Below are 22,202 nucleotides of genomic sequence, written 5' to 3' on the forward strand. Positions count from 1 at the left end.
GTTGGCTTGGGGCAGATGCCAGCTGTCGAGCCAGGCATTGCCTCGCTTATTGTCCCACCGGAGGAGGTTTTGCGGCCTAATGCCCGTTGTCCACGGCCCCAGTGCCGTATTACTGATGACCTTCTCTGTAAGGCCTATGACTCTGGCGCTCGCATGGGCAGAATTGGGAACTCCCTCTCCCATCTCATGCTGGCCCTGTCCTCCTCTCTGGAGTCTGTTTCACTGGACCATTCCACCCAAGGCCTGGTCGACGCGTCTCTGCAGGCCTTTGCTCTTATGAGGGAGCTGGGACAAACACTGTCTACTCTGGTTCATGCTCGCCGCCAGGTCTGGCTGGCGCAGTTGCCCCTCACAGAGCCTTGTAGGAGAACACTCCGGACTCTTCCGGTGATCCCGGGAGAACTTTTTGGCTCTGCTGCGCTGGATGCCTTGGACCGTACAGCTCAGGCATCTCGTACAAGACAGCAGCTGGCAGGGCTTCACAGACGTGATCGCCAACCAGTCGGCACTTGGGCGTCTGCGGGCTCCTTGCGAAGGTCCCCGCTCCCATCCGTTTCATTTGTTGAGCCGCAGGTTCCAGGTCAGAGGTCCGTCCCAAGACCTGCTCCAGGGCGGGGAGACCGGGCTCGAGGCCAAGCGGGGGCTCTCCCCTCTCGCCCCTCCCGGGCTGCACGGTCAGGCCGCCATCCCCCCCGGCCTTCAGGAGGTCGGGGGGGGCCTAGATGGCGTCCTGAGGCCGGCGGTTGGTTATTTTACCCCAGCACAGCTCGACAGCTGGTCTGCCCACACCCCGGACTTGTGGGTACTCTACACTCTGTCCCGGGGGTACCGCCTTCAGTTCCGCCGCCGGCCACCGGTCCCCGGCCAGGTCAGGATGACTGTCATCCACAACCCAGCAAAGGCACAGGCACTGAACCAGGAAATCTGCACCTTGCTGGCCAAGGGAGCGATAGTGCCTGGGGACCCCCTGTTGGACCCAGGGGGCTTTTATTCAAAGTATTTTCTTGTTCCAAAAAAGACTGGGGGTCTACGTCCAGTCTTGGACCTCAGGGGTCTGAATGTATACTTGAAGGTCATTCCCTTTCGTATGCTGACCACAAGGGAAGTGTTGCAGGCAATCTCCCGAAACAACTGGTTCACTTCCATAGACCTCAAGGATGCTTATTTTCATGTTCCAATTGCTCCGCCCCATTGGCGGTTTCTTCGCTTTGCGTTCCAAGGGAAGCATTTCCAGTTCAGGGTCCTTCCGTTCGGTCTGTCGCTGTCCCCCAGGGTGTTTACCCGATGTGTCGCAGCGGCCCTCTCTCCCCTGCAGGCGCAGGGCTTGAGGATCCTCCCATATCTGGACGACTGGCTCATTTGTGCAGCGACACGCGACCAAGCACGTCGAGACACTCAGTTGGTGCTCGACCATGTGGGGCGGGTGAATATGGAGAAAAGCCGCCTGACTCCCTCACAGGAGATCATTTTCCTGGGCATTGCCATGAATTCTGTATTGATGACTGCTTGCCCGTCTCCCCAGCGGGTTGACAGTATATTGAGTACGCTCCCAGAATTCAGACGCGGCAGGGTGCTGCCTCTTGTACATTATCTTCGCCTCGTGGGTAAGCTCACAGCTGCATCCAGCGTGGTGCCCTTGGGGCTGCTGTCATTGCGGCCACTCCAGATGTGGTTGAACAGCTTAGGTCTGGACCCCACACGGAACTCTCACTGCCTCAGGAGAGTTCAGATCGGGCCTCAGTGTCTCTGGGCTCTGTCCCAGTGGAGGGACAGGTTCTTCATGACAATGGGGGTCCCGCTTGGTGCCCCCCGTGTCGACAGGAGGTTGTATTTACAGATGCATCCTCCACGGGCTGGGGGGCGACCTGGCAAGGTCGGATGGCACAAGGGACATGGTCCACACAGCAAAGCAGGGACCACATCAATGTCCTGGAATTACGGGCCGTGCTGCTAGCTCTTCAAAGCTTTCTCCCAGGCTTGCAGGGCAAGCATGTACTAGTAAGGTCAGACAACACCTCAGTGGTTTTTCATATCAACCACCAGGGGGGGACCAGATCCAGGAAACTGTTGTGCTTGACTCAGCAGCTTCTGACATGGGCAGCCCTGTACTTCCCCAGCCTCAGTGCAGCCTACATCTCAGGACCGCAGAACGTGCCAGCGGATCTTCTGTCCCGTCAGACACCGCTCCCAGGGGAGTGGAAGCTCCTGGACCCTCCTTTATGCGTTTCCACCACTCAGTCTAATTTTTCCGACTCTCCTAAGGGTTCGTCAGAAGGGTCACAGGGTCCTCTTGGTGGCCCCCTTCTGGCCAGCGAGGACTTGATTCCCTCTACTGCGAGAGCTCAGCTCCAGCCTTCCGATGTGTCTCTCCTCCAGGAGGGATCTTCTTTCCCAGATGGGGGGCCGGATTCTTGACCCCAACCCGGACAGACTCAGGCTCTGGGTTTGGCCCCTACAAGGCCGGGGTCCACGTTCTCAAAGTACGGTGGGGAAGTAGGAAGTACGATGGCTAATGCATAGGCACCGTCCACACGCACAGCATATGCAAAGAAGTGGGCGATCTTTGCGACCTGGTGCCGTGGTAAAGGGCAGGACCCAGCACAGTGTTCAGTCTCTGACATACTGGCTTTCCTGCAAGCATTACTGGATCGGGGACGGTCTCCGTCTACCTTGAAGGTGTATGTAGCCGCCATTTCCTGTTGACATGTTGGGCTGAATGGCTGTTCAGTGGGCCGAGATAAGGACATTGTGCTGTTCTTGAGGGGTGCCCGGCGCTTGTATCCACCTAACCGCCCCGTGCCACCAGCATGGGACCTTTCTTTGGTCCTTGAGGCCCTTCGGTTGTCCCTGTTTGAGCCCTTGGCGTCTGCAGACCTCAAATGGCTCTCACTGAAGACAGCGTTCCTTTTGGCGATGGTTTCCGCCAAACGTGTGGGGGAATTGCGGGCACTATCAATAACTGAGGCCTGCTGCCGATGGAACCCTGATGGCTCAGGTGTCACCCTGTGGCCTGATGTGGCATTTATCCCTAAGGTGTCACTGGCGTCAGGTCGTACCCAGCCGCTCCATCTTGCCCGTTTTGACACTGGTGGCCACTCTGAACTTTCTTTTTGTCTGCTACGCTGGCTCACGGAAAGGTCAGGCCCTTTCTAAGCAGCGACTTTCACACTGGGTTGTGGATGTAATTGTTAAGGCTTACGCATTGCAGGATCGCCCACTGCCTGCAGGAGTGAGATGCCACTCTACAAGGGGCATGTCAGCCTCATTTGCTGCCATGACTGGGGTGCCATTGGATGGTATATGCAGTGCGGCCTCCTGGAAATCACCAAGCACCTTTGCTCGATTTTACAGAGTAAATGTGGCTGTACCTCATCCACTTCAGGGGATCTTGGAGCAGCATCCAGCTACATCTCACTGAGGTAGGTGAGCAGTGGTTGTTCTTTGGGTGTTGCAGATTCCTTGTGACCTTGTCGTTATACGTCATCCAGTGCTTGGCGGTCAGTAGGGATGAAATAGAACGAAAGTTACAGTTGTAACTACGGTTCTATGAATCCCGGATGACCGTCAGAGTGCTTGGTCCCTCAGAATCCTTGCATCTCGCGAGAAGGTTAAGGGATTGAGTGCCGGTCATCACGTGACTATATAGTCACGTGGGTCACCGGCAGGTCACAGGTGACTTTGTCGTGATTAGTACTCGACCTGCGCACCTGAATGATCATTCAGTGCTTGAAGCACCGCCTCTGGCGGTCATCCGGGATTCATAGAACCGTAGTTACAACTGAAACTTTCGTTATCCATCTGGAAGGAGAAACTTCCAGTTGGATAACAGGATGCATGTGAGCTCTATTTTGAGTGTCTAAGGCTGTGAGTACTGAATACGTGACGTAGTGAGTGCTCTCACCATAAAACAAGCTTTGATGTATTTGCTCCGGTAAAGTTTTGAAAAATAAGAAAGAAAACATGTCTTATAAACGCTAAATGTGTCCTACATGCTTGTGCCTTGGGAGACCTCCGTCTTTGTACGTATTGGTGTTCAGGAAGCACTTGTGCATTTATATGTACATTATAATGTTGCTTCTGTTGTTTTAATTCATGTAAATACACTGGTGTGATATCTTATTATGTTTTGGTATATATCTATTTTGGACTTACCTTTGGACTTCAGTCTGAGGATCTGCAAGCAAACTCAGCCAAACGTATCATCTAAGAAGTAACCTTGTTAGATTTTTCTACCTGGATTATTGAGCATGCATCAGAACATTATGGGGTACTGTGTATAAAAAATTTAGGGAAAAAATATTAATTTAATCAACTGTTGCATTATGACAAAATGTGGAAAAAGTGATGCACTCTCAATACTTTCCGGATGTTTTCTTTGTGTCGCCTCTCCCTGACTTTATTTTTTTCAAAACACTTTACAGATATTACATGCAGCTAACTTCTTCACCCACTCAGTGAAAAGATGACCACAATATTAGGTTGTTGAGCACTGATTGGTCGATCAAGCTGAAAATCGTCTGGTGGCGATCACAATCTAATTCAATGTTGCATCTCTAGTAATTAGGCCACTTAAATCCTTTTCAGAGTCCATCATTCTATAGTAAAACAATAAGAGACAATAATATATATTCACAAATATTCAGGGGAGTTGCCAATCTGTACTCCAAGATCAAACCACACACTGCTCCGATAAACTGTACTAATCCAGCAACTAGGAACATTTCAGACTACAGGCATCAGTTAGAAGGTTAAATGGTAAAGTTTGAGAAAACAACTGGCAAAAGACTGAATGAGTAATTATTTTTGTAGGACTGTCAGGAGAAAATGTCCTCTCTTTAAAAAAAATAGACAAAGTAGCACAACTTTGATGAATGTTTTATTTAAACAAATCACAAAAAGATTTCTGGAACTATGTCCTCTGAGCAGGTAGGACCAAAGTAGAGATGTGTGGCCATGATGCACAGCAGCACGTTTGGTGAAAACCAAACATATAAATACATATACATATAAATGCACAGCAGACACCTCGCACCAAATGTCAAGTGTGGTGATGGTGGTTTGTGCTCGTTTTGCAGCCACAAGAACCTGGGCTCATTGCAGTCATTGAACCCTGATCTCTGTAGACCAAAGGATTTTAGAATCAAATCAGTGGCCATCTGTCTGACAGCTGAAATGGGTCAAAGACTCAAAACGCAGCAGCAAATCTACAACAGAAGGGTTGACTGCATCCCTGCAACACATGATGCTTTTCTTTTTCGAAGTCCAGACCTCAAGCTGACTGAAATGGGGACGTCAAGAGTGCAGAGCAGAAATTAATGCTCACAAACCTCAATGAACTGAAGCACCTTCATAAAGAAGGGAGAACCATTACATATCATAACCAATGATATGAGACACTGATAAGGCCAAGCAGAAAATGGTTACTAATCCTGTCTGCTGCTAAACGTGGCTTTACATGCTCTTAAATCAAATCACTAAATTCAGTAGTTATGACCATATTAGGTTGGAAAAAGAAACATAAATTTGTGGTTCTTATTTCTAACTGTGCATGCAAATGTTTATCTAAGCCGTAAACAGTTTTTCTGCTAACATCAAATTTGTGTTAAACAAGTTAGAGCTGAACTGGATGATACAGCTATTTTACTTCCTTCATGCAAGTTAAGTGTGAAGAAAGTGAATCAGCGGATGCGAGTGTCTGAACGGTTTTTCCACCTGTTAATAAGTTCTGTGTTAACACAAGTTTGAACTGGACTGGATGATAAAGCTGTTCGACTTCCTCCATGTGCATGATAAGTGCAAAGAAAGTGAATCAGCAGATGCGTCTGCTGAGAGAATGAGACTGAACTGAAAAAGAGACACGGTTGTTTCTGGTGGAACTAAAAACGTCGCAAATGCAGTTTAAAGTTCACACAATGATTCGGGGAAATACTCTAGGAACTCTGTGTCCAATGGGCTCATCTATCATTCATCCATCCATTTTCTTCCCCCTCAGGGGGGGGAGCTGGGGACACCCTGGACAGGTCGCAAGTCCATCACAGGGCACATAGAGACAAATAAGACGGACAGCTATTTACGCTCTCACTGAGTGACAACCAATGACCCTGACATGAATGTTGTTGGTCTGCGGGAGGAACAGGAGTACCCGGACAAAAACCCACCTGTGCACGAGGAGAACATGTAAACTCCACACAGAAAAGCCAAAGGCGGGAGGCCAACCTGCAACTTTCCTGCTGTGAGGCGACAGCTCTAGCCAGACTGCAGCTAGACTGCTGACACTTTCTAGGAAGAGAGCTCACATTACCCCCTCGTTATATTTGTTACATTGGCTACCAGTAGATCTTAGGATTTGTTTTTTTAATTCTTACACTAACATACAGAGCGTTAAACAGTCAGGCCCCATATTGAATATGTAATCTTCTCACTAAATAAACACCAAGGCTGTGGAGCAGTCTTCCTCTACAGCTACGTTTAGCTGACTCTGTGGAGTCTTAAAAACTTTGTTTAAGCAGGCTTTCTGTTGAATGTTTTTATTTTCTTGTCTTATTTTACCTTTTAATGGAACTCGTTTTCAATTGTTATTTTATTGGGAGTTTTTTGTACAGCGCCTTGTGACAGTTTCATCTGTGAAACTTTACTTCCTTACTCTAGCTACTGTGCTAACAAGCTTTGGCCGCAGTTTAGCACAGGAACCCATTTGGTGGGCGAGGTGCTCAGAGTAGAGCAGCCGCTCCTCCACATCTAAAGGAGTCAGCTGAGGTGGTACGGGAATCTGACTAGGATGCCTCCTGATCACCTCCCTCTGGAGGTTTTCCCAGACATGTCCCACTCGGAGGATATATCCTTTTTGGGTGGGAAAACCTTGGGATCTTCCAGGGGGAGCTGCAGGCTGTCAATGGGGGTACAATATGTCTGGGTTTCCCTCTTAGACCTGTTTCTATTTGATCTTTCTATCTACCTATTAGATCTGACGAATGGATGAACGGACAGACACACACATATCACCACAACTACTATCAAGCTTACTGTTACCATGTTTTTTTTTGATCAGTTAATTCAAACTGGGACAAAGGATTAAAATAACTATTTTCTGCAATAGGGTTCTGTTTCCTTGGTGGTTTGGTTTGATATAAGGTGTGTTGTTTTTATTATTTCAAATAAGACTTATTTAATCTCAGTGAGATGTGCTTATATTGTTAAAGAACTAAATAATAATAAAAAGGTTTGTGTGTGTGTGACCTACCGATGAAGCCGTGGTTCTTGTCATCGCAGACGTGCCACAGAAGCTCTCTGTGGCCGTTACTGATGTCAGGTCGGACCTGTCGGACCAGCTGGTTCCAGTTGGCCTGGGTCACCATGGGCTGGCCGCCATCTTCCTTCTGCTCCTGCAGAACGGCGAATGCCCGCGCCATCTTGTGTCGTTTGGCCCTCACCAGCTGCCGTACCTCCTCCTGTTGAAAGCAGCAAACGAGGACTCAGATGTTCATCACTGAAAATCCTTATTTATTTATTGTACAGCTCTTGCTGCTGAGCAATGAGTATTTATTTGTTGTTTGTTTTTTTGCTCAGTCATTCAAACTGAACCTGAATAAACTAAAATGAAAATAATTTGATTTCACAGAGAATGATTAAAAAAACAGGTCAACACTTTGGGACATAGATAGAATATGTAAAAAAAATTAAATAAACTTCTATTAACATTTTCAAATAAAAAACATAAAGAATATGAAATGTCAATGAGTTATGATTGTGTCAACTGTTTCAGGTGATTTAGCTTGTTTTTATAATGATGAATCAACCCCTCCAGGACTTCGCGGGCATTTTTTGTGATTGTTGCAGCCAAAATGCCTGATTTCGCAGGACATTTTCCTAAAAGTTGGGATTTTTTTTTACTAAAATCAATAAACAACCATAACTTTTAATATATAAACAAAAATACGCACTAGTTTTGTAAGATAATTACCAACAAACATTGACATTATCAAAAGGTGCTTTATTTGAGAACTTTGATAGCTTATAAACTGACATTCATGACCATTTCTGGATCGTCCTTCGTCTGCAGCTCTCCTCACATGTTTTGCAGACACAAAATGTTTGTCGACGGATGACTTGCATTTATGTTCGATGATTACACTGCAGGACGTGCAAAACAGCTTCCCCCCACTCTCCTGCAGCTGAGGAGGAAACTGTTTTGCGCTGTCCTTTGGTGAAATCTTTGTGGGCAAATGTGAAGCATTAGCGCACATTTTCACCTCGGTTGCTGCTCCTGCATGATTCCAGCATTTAGATGTTAACAGGATGTAACATCACGTCTTCATTGTGAGTTATTTGGGGTTATTTTGTACTCCACACTACACAAACCCACAAAGAAGACACTAGACCTCAGAAACGATGGCGAATCACTTCAGAAACAATAAATATTGGGTCAAAGTTGCAGGAAAGTTGCAGTGTTTTGGGCAAAGTTGCAAAACGTTGCGATTTCGAGGGGGTTGCTTGATTTTGCTTTAATAGTTGCGATCGCAACACCGTGAAATCCTGGAGGGTCTGATCAATAACTAAAATTAAAATAATGTATTACTTTAAATCAAACAAGGTGGGGTGGTATACAGTTCTGACTCTGGATAAATTGTAAAAGAAAGTGACTTCATCTGAAATATGTACCTTCAGATACTTTTTGTAGTTGTTGTAAACAACAGCTAAGAAGACAGACATGAAGATGTACGTGTTGATGAGGATGTACACGATGAAGAACAGCGTGAACATACTGTGGGAGTTGTACGCAGGCATCCTGCCAAAGAGAAGCAGAAAATAAAATGTTAAAACTCCTCGGTCAGATGTTGCTTCCTTCTTTTCTGCATCTCAGCAGCTTCCCTTCCTCTTTCTCACATTGTTTATTTATCATCAGCTGGTCTGTCTGTGTACAAGATTATTCCAAAAGTTATGAGTGGATTATCATGACATTCTCAGAAAACATCAAACATGGTAGTCACAGGAACAAGTGGTTACATTTTGTGGTAAACCAGTCAAAGGTCAAGGTCACAGATCAGCCTGTGCTCTAACTCTGCAGATGTATAACAGGAATGTTAAACCCCACAGCTGGACACCTCATGGGTCAGGGGTGATCACCATTGATTTTAAGGACATGGGGTCAAAGGTCAACATCACAGCTGACCTGGTGCTCTAACTCTGCAGTAGTGTGATGCAGGAATGTCAAACTGCACAGCTGGACACCTCAGGGGTCAAAGATGATGCCTGTTGATTTCAAGGTTCGTGGGGTCAAAGGTCAAGGTCACAGGTACTCCCTTTGTTAAAAACCTCTCTGCTCCTACATGTGACCCTTCTGTTTCCTCCACCAAAGAGGTTCAGTTTCTGGTTTTGTTTGTCTGTCTGTTAGCAAAGATCTGGTAAAAACTAGGGAACCGATTTGAAGGAAACTTTCAGGAAAGGTTGGGATTGTTACAAAAAACAATGGATTACATTTTGTTGGTGATCCAGATTATGATCCGGAGCAGACCATCTTTTAATCGCACTGCGGCCATGGAGAAGGTTTGCTCTTTCTGGGTGCTTCTAGTTGTCTTATTAATCAGGTGCAAGAAAAGCCATCTGAAGTTATTTGTGATTTTATTGATTTATTTGTTCTTAAATTTTATGTCTTGGTTGATCTGAAAATACACCAGGGACCAACATAGGACCAAGAAATTTTCTTTTTTTTATGCAGCTGTGTACATTTACTATAAACTACAACTCCTGTGAGTGTGTTTTTTTTTCTTAAACAAATATTTCTTGTTTAAAACAATTTACAAAGATCCTCCCCAAGCAGTAAACAACAGCAGTGTCCCACAGCCACAGTTAGTGTCCATCAACAGGCTGAACCACTGTTAGATCAGGGTGCGGATTTAAATTGTACATTTTTTTACAAGGCCAAACTAGTTAAATAAAGTGGAAAAAGCTCTTTTAAAAAAAAAACTACATTCATCCAATCACTCATTCTTATTTTACGTAGCTAAAGAAAAATCTTTGTCAGCTGATCAGACTTAAAACAAAACATTAAAAGCTATATAAATGTTCCATTAAGTATTAAATTGATTTACCCATTGAACAGATATCTGTTATCATCCTGGCAAACAGAGAAATAAAGGCTTATGTCCTTACATGACATCGGGGCTGTTGGCCGTGGTGACGAGGACATACAGATCAAAGACAATCTCCAGGTAGTTGTTGAAGTATGGAAGTCCCTCTATGGTCTTAAGATTTCTGCAGAGAAAAAAAAACTTTTTTTATACTAAATTTTATGTAATTATAGCATGCATACATACCTCAAAAACATTGCTGAAGATAATTAATTCTAGTTTTATCAAAAACTAGAAATGGTTTTAATAACTCATGGAGTTGGTATTTCACACCCTAATTTTAGATGATTACAGTTTTTGTTACATTATCAGGCAGAAAATATAACTTACCATCATCTGTAAATAAAACTAATGCAGTCTATGCAGTTTTTTTATATATTTTTAGAGTTTTAGATGAATCCAATCATGCCAAAGGTTTGATCATCGCAGCTAAATGTTTCCCAATCACACAGAAGGATGGCATCTGGCTAAACAGGCTCTCAGCCAACAAACAAGAAGTGGCATTTGCAAAAAACAAAAACAAAAAAAACTTCCTTTAGTTTAAATAGGCAGGATGTCTGGTGAGATCAAAGTGAAAAAAGGTTTTAAAGAAAAAAAAATGGCATCTCTTGAGTACAGTTTAGCTGTAATAAAAAAGCATTAATAAACAAGGCAGCAGTCTTACCGTTTGCCCAGCAGCTTGAGGGCCATGAGGGAGAACATGAGGAGGCTGAACATGAAGAGCAGGAAGACGTTGAAGATCTGAGGAAGAGCATTCCGGATGCTTCTGAACGCTCTCCGGAGCTGAACACAAAACAAACAAACACTGGCAGAGTTAATGTCGGTCCTCTCAGGGGACTCAAACGCTCTGCCCTTATCCACATGAACACAAACTAATGACGCGTTCAGGCGCCATCGGCTCATGAACTGAATCATTTTGATGTTTAGCAGCAGGAAGTTTCCTCCAAACACTCCGGAGTTTGAAGAGCAGAGATAAACTAAGCAGAATGCTGGGATCTGAGAGCGTGTCTGTGATGAACAGGAGCACCAACATTTAATATCCGTGATCACCTGAACACAATCAGGTTCACGGCACAAAACTCTTACTCTTAAGAAAAATTGTTTATGAAGAACTCCTGCTACAACTGAAGTCAAAAGTTGTCCTATCAGGACTATGATAAAGTAGGTTTGCTTTTATGTATGTAGAGTTCCTATTTCTAAATCCCAATAGCTTGGAGTTCATCAGGGGCCTGAATGAAGCTCGCTCATCAGATAACATCCTTTGCATTTCAGCATACAACAAGAGTAAAGATGAGCGGCAGAGGGTTTTTCACAAATTCAATATATTTACAGGAAAAGAAACTTGATTGAAATGTTGGGTCTTCTTGAGCCCATTGTCCTCAAGTCAGAGTAAGAATGGCAAGTGGGGGGGGGGGGGGGGGCAACAACCCTGTTAAAATGGTAAATGGACTAATTATACAGCACCTCTTTAGCCAACCAGGCTACTCAAAGTGCTTTACAACACAATCTGTGCCCTCAATGACCCATCCACACACATTTGTACAGCATTCTACTGAATCTCTACAAAGCTAACCTAAATAAAATCACTCTATAGAGTCTAATCAGTGATTTAAACTCCATTCATACACCAATGGGGCACATCAGAGGTGATGAGAAGTTCAGTGTCTTGCCCAGGGACACTTCGAAATGTGACTGCTGCCAGGAATCAAACCTCTCATTGGAGGACAACTGCTCTAACCACTGATCCACAGCCCCCCCAGATAATAAATACATTTAAAAACAAAAACAGATTAAGACTGTTTTTTTCTTGTGAAGGCATTCAAGGTGGGATTGATGCACCTTTATGCATCTTCCAGTTCTGTTTGTAACATACAGAGGCAGGAGGCTCTGAAAGTCACATGAACCAATCGATGGGTGTGACAGTGACCATGGTGGAACCTGCCCATCTAGAAAATTCCAGCTACTCCTATTTATTTGAGCCAAAGTATACAGAAGAGCAGCTCTGTGAAACCTGTAAATTGGGCGGCAGTGGCTCAGGAGATAAGGGTTCGTCCTGTAACCAAGTTGCTGGTTCGAGACCCCGCTCTGTCTGTCTCAGCCGTTGTGTCCTTGGGCAAGACATCTCACCTGCCTTGCCTGCTGGTGGTGGTCAGAGGGCTCGGTGGCGCCGGTGTGATGGCAGCCTCACTTCTGTCAGTGTGAGGATGAATGACTGAATGCAGTGTAAAGTGCTTTGGATTAGATTAGATTAAGTGCTATAAAAGTACAGGCAAATTACCATTACCACTAAAATTCATGAAGAAATACTGAAGAGTGCCAATGCATCTATGACCTGAAACTACAACAAACAACTTCTCTAAAACCCAAAAGTAATTTGTGACTTATTTTTGTAATAATCTGAGCTGACAAAATGTTTATGTCTTGATGTAGGAACTGTATAAGAAGCGTTAAGACAATAAAAATCAAAAGAAATGTTAAAGCTGCTGCCAGTGGCTCATTAGGGTCAACATAGTAACCACACACCTGTGTCTGTCACTCCCTGACAGCACCCTTGAAGAGACAAATGGACAGAAATTCAGAGTATTAGAAAGTAAGTCTCAGTAACTGAAAAAAAAGTCATACTGAAAATAAATCCTGAACCATAGTTGGAGGAAGCTTTTGGACGTTACACATGAACATTTTTATGTGTCTACAGTGTTTTTTCGGAAGAGGTGTGACAAGGTAAAAAGACCCTTTAATTCCTATTTTGAAGAGGAAATTATGAGCTCAGAAAAAAGTCAATGAGAGTTTGGATGTGCACACACTGAGCTCTAGGGGGATTTTAGGGAAAACCTACAGCAGAGAGACGCACTAGGTGAAAGACTCCATGAAAAAGTTTAAAGTTTGTGGGAGTAAATGTTTGCAAGAATTCTGAAGATTTTCGACAGCTCAAAAGTTAGGTGTATGACATCGCACTATAAGGTGAGCATTCCGTATGTGTAAAAACCTTAAAAGATATTTAAATACCAGTTCAGTCATGTAAAGTCCAATTTTCTGTAACCTGTTTAAACCCTGAGTAATGTTTGTCTGAGCTACAGAACTCCAAAGATGGCTGTGTTTTCTCTCTCAGTTCAACCAATATCCAACTGTTATGTGTGGAAATCTTTTTGCAGACTTTGTCCATATCATCCAATGTACGGCTACGAAACGTCACTGCACACTATTCCTGATCAAGTCACACATCCCAATGTATTTTTTGCACTAGTTTTTTTTCAAGGAGGCCGGAGGAGTGGAGAACTGACAAAACAGGAGATTAACGGCTAAATAGTAAGAAGTGCGCTTATCAATTGCTTTGGCACACTTTGTTAAAAGATTATGTCACTGAACTATTAGAGAACCCTGGACATCACACACTAAAAGCTGCTGGGTTAAAAACATCCCAATATGTAATCCAGCACTCCACTCAGCAGGGTTGGCTCATCAGTGAGACCCCCAAAAAACTAATTTGTTGATCTAGAAATATTTAAATGTGGAGATAAAAAGAAAAAAAAAATCTAGGTTAGTGCAGCTTGGGTTGGTGCTAGCTAGCTGGTGCTAACAGCTATTAGCTTCAGCTAACTAGCACCAACTACCTAAGCACTTTGAATTGCCTTGTTGCTGAAAAGTGCTATATAAATAAATTTCACTTCACTTCACCAATTAATATTGTTTTAGGAACTCAAACTTACCTCGTACTGCAAACTAGAGTTGTTAATAAGGTAACCAGGTCAAACATCGTCTTACAAGTTGGCTCTTAACTTTACATTACATCATTTAGCAGAGTCCCAGTCAGGTCCAATTCGGTCGCCTAAAACTTCTGACTGAAGAACTGACAACCCATGATCCAACAGCTTTAACCCAGCAACTGAGTTTCCAAAATAACCCAGCAGTTTTCAATGATTTCTCAAACTCGATCATGAGGTCTTTAAACTCCAGAGACAGCATGTCTTCACAGAAAAACAAGCTAGGTCTATAAATTTCCTTCTGTTTACCCAGAACTGTTCACCCTGGACCAAACTTTCACTGTAAACAGGATGGTGTGCAACCTCCACAGTCCAAACTGCAGAACTCATTTCCATTTAGCTCGGATAAAACTTTTAAACTTTCGAAAGACAGTTTGGTGAAGTTGAGCAAATGCAACACTCTGAAACAATCATTTGTAATAAGCACAAACTGTAATTCAGGGTTTCCCCCAGAAAAAAGGCTAAGCCTGGTGGTAGGTGGCCGTTTGCCAGCTGACCATGATTTAGTAAAAAAAAAAAAAAAAAAAAGATTAAAGTTGACAGGAAAGTTGAAAATATGGCTATTTATAATGTGATATTGTAAGATATTTGTGTCAAATATTAAAATAAATACAAATTGTTTGCACTTAATTTGAATCCTAATTTACAAATAAATTAAATTGACATAAACGAAAAAATGCAAACAAGGCAACAACACACGTCTCATATCAAGGCCAATGAATAACAACAGAGAATTCTGAAAAACAGAGAGATGCTGTACTGTACTGTGCTTTTTGTGGCACAGGCTGTATGTTGGATCACTACATGTAACAACAAAACAAAGCATATCTAATGCTGAATTTAATAGCATATTTTTACTGTTAAACAAGGATAAATTAGCACCCGTCATATTAATATTTTCACTAAGTGCAAAACATGTTTACCATATTTGGTCTTGTAAAGACACCCGCTGAATTTTAGCTCAACTAACCATTGTGGTCTATAAACACTCCTTTTTTTAATCGGCTGCAACAGTCATCTCCTTCTGTGAGTTTTTAACTGTTTGATTATGTTTGTGATCTCTCACAGAGGGATCATATAAATGCTGATACAGGCAAACCAGCTCCGCTAGAGCACCAAAATCGTCCATTTACAAAAATTGGGAGGTGCACGACCATGCGATGCAACACCGCGTGGGGCCTTCGCGCAGGGGCGGGGACAGTGTGATTGCATCACTGTTGGTGCATGCACCCTCACGTGCTGATCAACGCCCAGTGACCTCGCGGTCGGTGTGCGGGTAGAAAAAAACCTGTATAAAAAATGACATATTTTACAATAAACAAGCGGAGCTTAGCCTGGCAGCAGAGGCAGTGAAGCCTGGCGGCCCACCAGGCTTATAATACACTGGGGGAAACCCTGGCGATTTATGTTTTAGTTTTCATTTGCATTCAAAGTCTTTAATGCAATTCTGTTGTCCTAATGTAAAAAAAAAAAAAAACTTCAGTAAGATTAACTGAAGACTTTTTTAGAACCAAATTTCAACGATTCAAATCCAGAGAACAGGAAACAGATAAGACACTTTCCAGTAATGTTAACGAAAAACTGTCAAAGTGCTGAAATGTCAGATTCAGGTCCTTACCTGCCGTCCTTCTGTGACGTTGACCAACAGGAGCGGACGCAGCACTCGAGACCAGCGGATAATAGAACAGTTGGCAGCTCTCAGTGCTCCGTAGATGATCATGTCAACAAGAGTGAGCTGTATGGGACAGACAGAAACAAAGACATTTAATGAAAAATGGTAACTTACACTCATGGAGCTTAAGGTGGTAGCTCACTGGGCTGCCACTCTTGGAGACTGGTTGTTAAAGAGCGTTCACGAGGGAGTCTCCAAACTGTCTCCAAACGTTCAATAGACAGTTCTCAATTTTTTTCTGCGGGTTGCAGAGGCTCTCAGCTTGGGTGCTTGAATTTAGAACATTTTCATATACTTTTTGCAACCAAATTTCTCGCAAAACAGCTGCAGGCATCTCAAACCATTCTCAATTTAGTTTCCTTAATCCTTGACCATTAGAACTGTTGACGCCTGCACAGGACCTTTTTTTTTTCACAGAAAACATCCGAGGCTGAATGAACCATGAATGTCCAGATCTAATCAAACGATGATGAAAAATAATTATTAAAAACCGGTCTAAATCTGCTTCTCTTTATTTCAAACTTGTACTCCAATAGAGTAAATCGTAAATGTGGGGGTGGCTGCCAAGGTGGGTACAATGTGGGCAAAGATTTAGTATAGATGGCCTAGAAATTAGTTTTGAAAGCACATAAAAACAGGTTATTTTTCAAGAATTGGTCAGGTTTTTTGTGACCACACAGCTCACTGGTCGCCAAAAAAACAAAAAATGTGTCCATTTTCTCTAAATTTTCTTGGATTTTGAGTCACCAACTAGCCTCCAACATTCAGCCCAGAGAGATACTGCTTTGACTTTTGAGGGGTTGTTTGTGATTGGCTTCTAGTAGAATAGATATTCAATTCAATAAGTATTCAGAAAACACGAGTTACTCAGTAAATAAGTGACATTTTGGATTAAACTGAAAAGGCATTTGACATTTACAACAAAGGAGAACAATTAGTGATTAAACAAGAAGAATACACATCATCAAAAAAATGTCCACATTATAAAACAAAACTGCAGGAAGTAGCTCAGAGCAGAGCGCAACAAACCCACCGAGTAGTTCTCTAAAAAAATTAACAGCTTTGCTCGCATGTTGCTTTTTATCCAACTGCTCCCTTCTTCAGGGGTCACCACAGCAAGCCGACTCACACGAAAAACTTGTCAAGTGTTTTAAGCCGGATGTCCCTCCTGACGCAACCAGGGCTCGAACCCACGGCCTCAGAACTTCATGGCGCCAAGCTACCACAGCCCCTGTTGCTTCAGAGTGTAATGGATCAAATTTTTTTAATTATTATTTCCAACTCAATTAAGGAGCATAATCTTCCTACACAAACATCTAAAAGAGGAGCTAATGTGGCTCAAGTAATTATTAAAAGCATATGCAGAGTATCAGTTTGTTGCTTATGGAGCTGTGTAGGTGTAGTCTGGTCAGGGTATTCAAACTATGTCCAGAACTGTCCAGACAGTCAACGTGCATATTTTGGATCACTTCAACCAGATTTGAAAAACACATTGTATAAACATATTGTTCACATATTAGTCATCACAAATAACATTTTTCCAAAAACTAAGGACGAATCATTGCTGTATATAAAGTGTTTGGCAGGACTCCATTGGGTTTTTTTTTTTTATGAAAGAGCTCCTCTGAGCTTCAGAGTCACCAGGAAGCCTTGTCGCTCTGAAGGTGCTGACTTGGCAATATTTCTGGTTAAATCCTGTTTCACAACAGCAGGCAGAAAGTCCTCTCAGCACATTTTGGCTCTGCAGCTAACAGACAGGAACTCTGCTCAGCATACTGCAACTATTTCAGCTTTCACGGAAGAAAAAAAAAATCCAAAAAACAAACCAAAAAAAAAAACAAAACCCAAGGAAGTCCTCTAGAGAGTCCAGAGTGTGAAAATCACCAGGACACAATGTCATCCCCGGATATATGGGGGTTTGCATTGACTGTGTTCTTTACAGGGAACGTTTTGGACCAACATGCATCAAGTTAAACACACAACATGAGCACAGAACCAGACCTGACTTCAAGAGGCTGTTCAGGTTTGTTGTTACAAACCCGTTTTGAGTGCAAGTGGTCAGATCTCAGTATCTCATGATGACCTTAATTATCTAACATACTGGAGGACCACAGTCCTGTATGTTTTAGTTGTTTTCCTGCTTTGACACACCTGCAGAACTTCAAGACCTGCTGAAGAGTAGAGAAACAACTAAAACATGCAGAATGGTGGTCCTCAAGGATCATGATTTGGAATCACTGATATACTGAAACAGACAATGTGAAAGAAATCCAGGTACATCCACAACTCCTGGCAAAAATGATGGAATCTACCGCTCTTGGATGAACAATTGATGTTTTTTCAATTGTTTAATTTTGCATAAAAAATTATAATTTCTCAAAATTCCAACCTGCTGGCATTAAGAAACAATAAAAAAGAAATGTCATGCTTTTTGAAAATCAAGAAGAGGGAAAATTAATGAATCACTGAATTCTGAGGAAAAAAAATATAACGTCATGAGAAAAACACTTCACCATTAGTACTTAGTTGCACCACTTCTGGCTTTTCTAACAGCTCAAATTCTTCAGTACTCTTCATCAATCTGACGGCTCTAACCGTCTTTTATTGCTGTTGTCAGGTCAGCTTTGCAGTTTGGAGTCTTGTTATCGACCATTCTCTTCGAATTCCACTAAAGATTCTCTACTGGTTTGAGATCCGGACTGTTTCCAGGTCATGCCATTGACATGATGTTTTTCTTAAAGGAACGTTTTCACTTTAATTGCCATATGACAAGATGCATTATCATCCCGAAAAATAAAGTCATCGTCATCAAATATCCTTTTGAGCTGACGGAATAAAAAAAAAAAAGGGTCCAAAATTACAATGTAGACTGGCATTTATTGAAGATGTAATGACTGCCATCACTCCGTGTGTTTACCTGACATGCAGGCCCAAATCATCAATGACTGGAAATTTCAGTGATTTCTTCAGGCATAAATGTCTGTTTGGGTGGTAATGATGTTTTTTGTTTGGCTTTTCTGGATGTAAATCTTGAGGTTTCATTGTCTTCCTTGGTCGACCAGAATGCTTCCCTTTTACAAACTTCTCATTTTGTTTGTACTCTGTCCAAATTTTAGACGCAGCTGACTGCGAACAACCAACATCTTTTGCAACATTTTATGATGATTTATCTTTTTGAAGATATTTCATAATCCTCTCCTTTGTTTCAGCGGACATTGCTCATGTAGGAGCCATAATTCACGTTAATCTGCTTTGTGCAGCAGCTCCCCAAGAATAATTAGCAGGTGTTTGTTTCAATTACAGAGTGATTCCATCATTTTTTTACTCAACTTTAAGTAATTTCACGTGTTGTGACTGACTACAACAATCTTTCTGTTTTGTTTCATAATGCTAGAAAGTTGGCGTTTGAAATAATAACAGTTTTGTGGCATGTCTACTGTATTTTTTATACAAATTTAAACAATAGATAAGCATCCAAGAGTGGTGATTCCATAATTTTTGCCAGGGTTTGTACAGTGATTTCACAGAGCTCAGTGTCAGAGGATTTTAACCTGTAAATGTTCCCCACAGTGGAACACAGAGCTCTGACAGCCATCAGCTGCGTTACACAACTTCACTCTGAACATAAAGTCCACTCCGAGTTAAAGCACATGATGGCTTACAGTGACTACAGCTGGTTCAAAAACAATCAGAGCAAACATTCAACCAAAGACTGTAATGCACTTTGATGAATAAAATCCTGACAAAACAGACATTTATACAAAGGATTTTGGAAGAAAAAAAAAAAAGTTCATCCAAACTTAACTGGGGGGAAAAAAGTAAATGCCATATCTTCAGAATATTCCCAAGAATTGGGAAAAAAATCATTTAAAAAATCATCTTAAACCTTCTAATTCCTGTCCCGTCGGGTCCTGACATATAATACCTACTGACTCAGCAAGAGAGACTTACAAAGCCTCTGAGGACAGTTGATAACAAAAAAAACAAAGTTTCCTACCAACAGGATGACGATGATGCAGATATTTTTGGGGTCCTTCCAGAACTTGTCTCGAGGAATCACCTTGGCGTAGTGAACAATTCTGAAGGTGAAGACGAACACACACAGCAGCTCCAAGAGCATGGTGGCCTGAAAACACCACAACACAGAGCTGACCCAACACATTTTACAAAAATACAGTCAACAAGTGTGTGAGTTTAAACACAGCATGGCAGAGAACATTACAGGCCCTGAATAGCTGACAGTAAAACTATCTGATAGCTCTGTTGTGCTCTGAGGGGCAATTGTTTTGGCACAGTTTGAATCATAGACTGGGGTTTGAATCCAACAGCAGTTTTTTTTTTCCATCCTGAATTTTGATTTCTTGAATTGGTATATTTTGAGCAGAACAATGTCAGATGACCTGTGGAACACCCCTTTTCATGTGAGACTAAAACAGAAAGTCAGCGTTAACTTCAGAACCATCATTGTAGTACGAGCAAAGCCGCCTGACTTCTAAAACCTCATCAAACACAACATATTTTCATACCATCAGGTAGAACTTTTAAAAACAAATCCAACACAATTTGAATTTTTCAAATCGGTCTACTGGTTACCTTTTTATTGTCAAGAATTGATCATCAGAATGGGTCTAAATGAATCCAGTTCTTACACGGGTAGCCATAGAAAGTCCTGTGTTTAACTTCCTGGAGCTTCTGTTCTCACACCGGGCTGAAGCTGAGGATTCGCTCTGATTGGCTGAAAATTTTCAGATTATTCCTTCGTAGATAACACATGAGCAAAGCAGTCAAAGTGCCAGCTCCTGCTCGCAGATTTTTTAAATCTAGCTTATAAAAAGTTTAATTTCATCTGAGTTGAAAAATAAATGAATGAATGAATTAGCTCGATCACTGCCTGACCCAGTTAGCTACAGCGCTACCATGCGTCGTTTATTTTGACGGTACTTGTGGCCTTGCTAGTAGTGCCTGTACTCTCTTAGTAAAGTTTTAGGTTTTGTCAAGCCAGGCTAGGAAGAAAGCCCTGCTCTGTCGAACTTGCCTGGTGTTTTGTGTTTTGTACCGCCTGTTGAATGGGAGTTTAATTGTCCCCGTCACCGTGCACATTCTCCACAATCAAAAGAAGTTTCACGCTGCACATGATTGACCACAAAAGAACCTGCTAGACCCTCAGAGACAAGTACAGATCGATTCATGTCACACAGACCTTGCAGTTTAGCGTACAGTTGAGCGAACAGGGACAAATTAATTTCATCGAAGACAAGACTGCGTCAACATCGGGAAGAAAATCGACTCAGAGAGTTGGTATTTGTTCTTGAACAGGTCCTGCTCTGAGCCCCCCTTAACTCAAGTCCCCCTAAAATAAAATAAAAAAACTCCCCACTTCCCAAACTGAGGACAGACACTGATTCTTCATGAGTAATCCACACAAAACCAAATTAAAATAACTAAATCTATTCAAGGCTTGTCACATCAGATGTCTATAGCTAACAAGCTAATATCTATTTTATTACTTGTGTATTTTGGTTCCACTCTTCATAGTTTGACTTCATTAACTGGCATGAAGCAGGAAGTCAGGTCAGGTCAAGTCTCATCTCATCAAATCTCCTTTGTAAACAAGCTTCCATATTGACATGAACATTTAGAACCACTAACAATTTTCAAAAAACTCTATAAAACCAGGACAGTAAAGTAACTTAAACTGCAGGATATACTTTTACAGTTATAATAACTGTTGGGAGGGGAACAGGGCGTACCTTTTTTTTTCTGTCCACAATGCAGGAACTGAGGAAAACTTCACAAAGCTTTGTTTATATCGTGTGAACATTAAAGCTCATTTAGCTCCATTTATAAAACTCATTTTATGATGCACATGCTTTTTATAGCTCGTATTTCTGACTATGTGCTCTGCCAGCATGACGGGAACTATCCCATAATGCAGCTGTGCTCAGCTGGGTCACTATAATCACTTTATAGTGATTGTTTGAACGGAACACCAGTAACACTGAGACCCAAGGTTTGAGCTTAGATTTGATTTGAACTCGCCCACCAGTCGTCAGCTTCATGTAAATGTCCCCTCAGTGTGACGTGATTCTAAGGGAAGCACCAGCCTCAGTTACCCTCATATACACTCCTGATCAAAATCTTAAGACCAGTCAAAAAACTGCAAGAATTTGCATTTTGCACTATTGGATCTTAAGAAGGTTCTAAGTAGAGCTTCACAATGTTAAAGGAAAAAATCAGTGCAAGAGACAAGAACTTTTGAGCGGGGAATTAATTGAAAACTGCATTTACACTCAAACAGGATTTTTTCAGCTGATCAAAAGTTTAAGACCATAGCTCAAAAAAACCCGAAAAACCCCCCAAAACAGAAATCAAAGTGTCAAAAAAAAGGACTCAGTAACGAGTAGCTTCACCATTCTCGTTGATGACTTCAAACAATCGTTTAATGCTTGATGCCAGTGTTTCCAGGAGGCTAGTGGGAACGTTGCTCCAAGTGTTGAAGATGGCTTCATGAAGGGCATCCACTGTCTGGAACTGATGTCCATTTTTGTAAACTTCCCTTGCCATCCATCCCCAAATGTTCTCAATTGGGTTTAGATCCGGGGAACATGCAGGATGGTCCAAAAGAGTGATGTTCTTCTCTTG

At 42.4% G+C, this 22,202-nt stretch overlaps 2 protein-coding genes across 5 annotated transcripts in view; both read right to left on the reverse strand.

Annotated features, from left to right (window-relative positions):
• tpcn3 (two pore segment channel 3) overlaps positions 1-22,202 on the reverse strand; it is a 40,863-nt gene that overhangs the window by 12,937 nt on the left and 5,724 nt on the right. For all 3 annotated transcript variants that reach the window (XM_017434997.3, XM_017434999.3, XM_017434998.3), the window contains exons 4-9: positions 19,558-19,686; positions 15,507-15,623; positions 10,792-10,910; positions 10,150-10,251; positions 8,659-8,785; positions 7,241-7,448 (exon numbers count right to left, since the gene is read on the reverse strand). In XM_017434997.3, the coding sequence (XP_017290486.1) occupies positions 7,241-7,448; positions 8,659-8,785; positions 10,150-10,251; positions 10,792-10,910; positions 15,507-15,623; positions 19,558-19,686 (802 nt within the window). The remainder of the gene's footprint in view (positions 1-7,240; positions 7,449-8,658; positions 8,786-10,149; positions 10,252-10,791; positions 10,911-15,506; positions 15,624-19,557; positions 19,687-22,202) is intronic.
• pgap4 (post-GPI attachment to proteins GalNAc transferase 4) overlaps positions 18,172-22,202 on the reverse strand; it is a 23,552-nt gene continuing 19,521 nt past the window's right edge. For both annotated transcript variants that reach the window (XR_005232949.1, XR_005232950.1), the window contains exon 4: positions 18,172-18,182. The gene's annotated coding sequence lies outside the window, so the exon portion shown is untranslated. The remainder of the gene's footprint in view (positions 18,183-22,202) is intronic.

This window comes from Kryptolebias marmoratus, linkage group LG3 (genome assembly GCF_001649575.2).
Source record: "Kryptolebias marmoratus isolate JLee-2015 linkage group LG3, ASM164957v2, whole genome shotgun sequence".
NCBI lineage: Eukaryota > Metazoa > Chordata > Actinopteri > Cyprinodontiformes > Rivulidae > Kryptolebias > Kryptolebias marmoratus.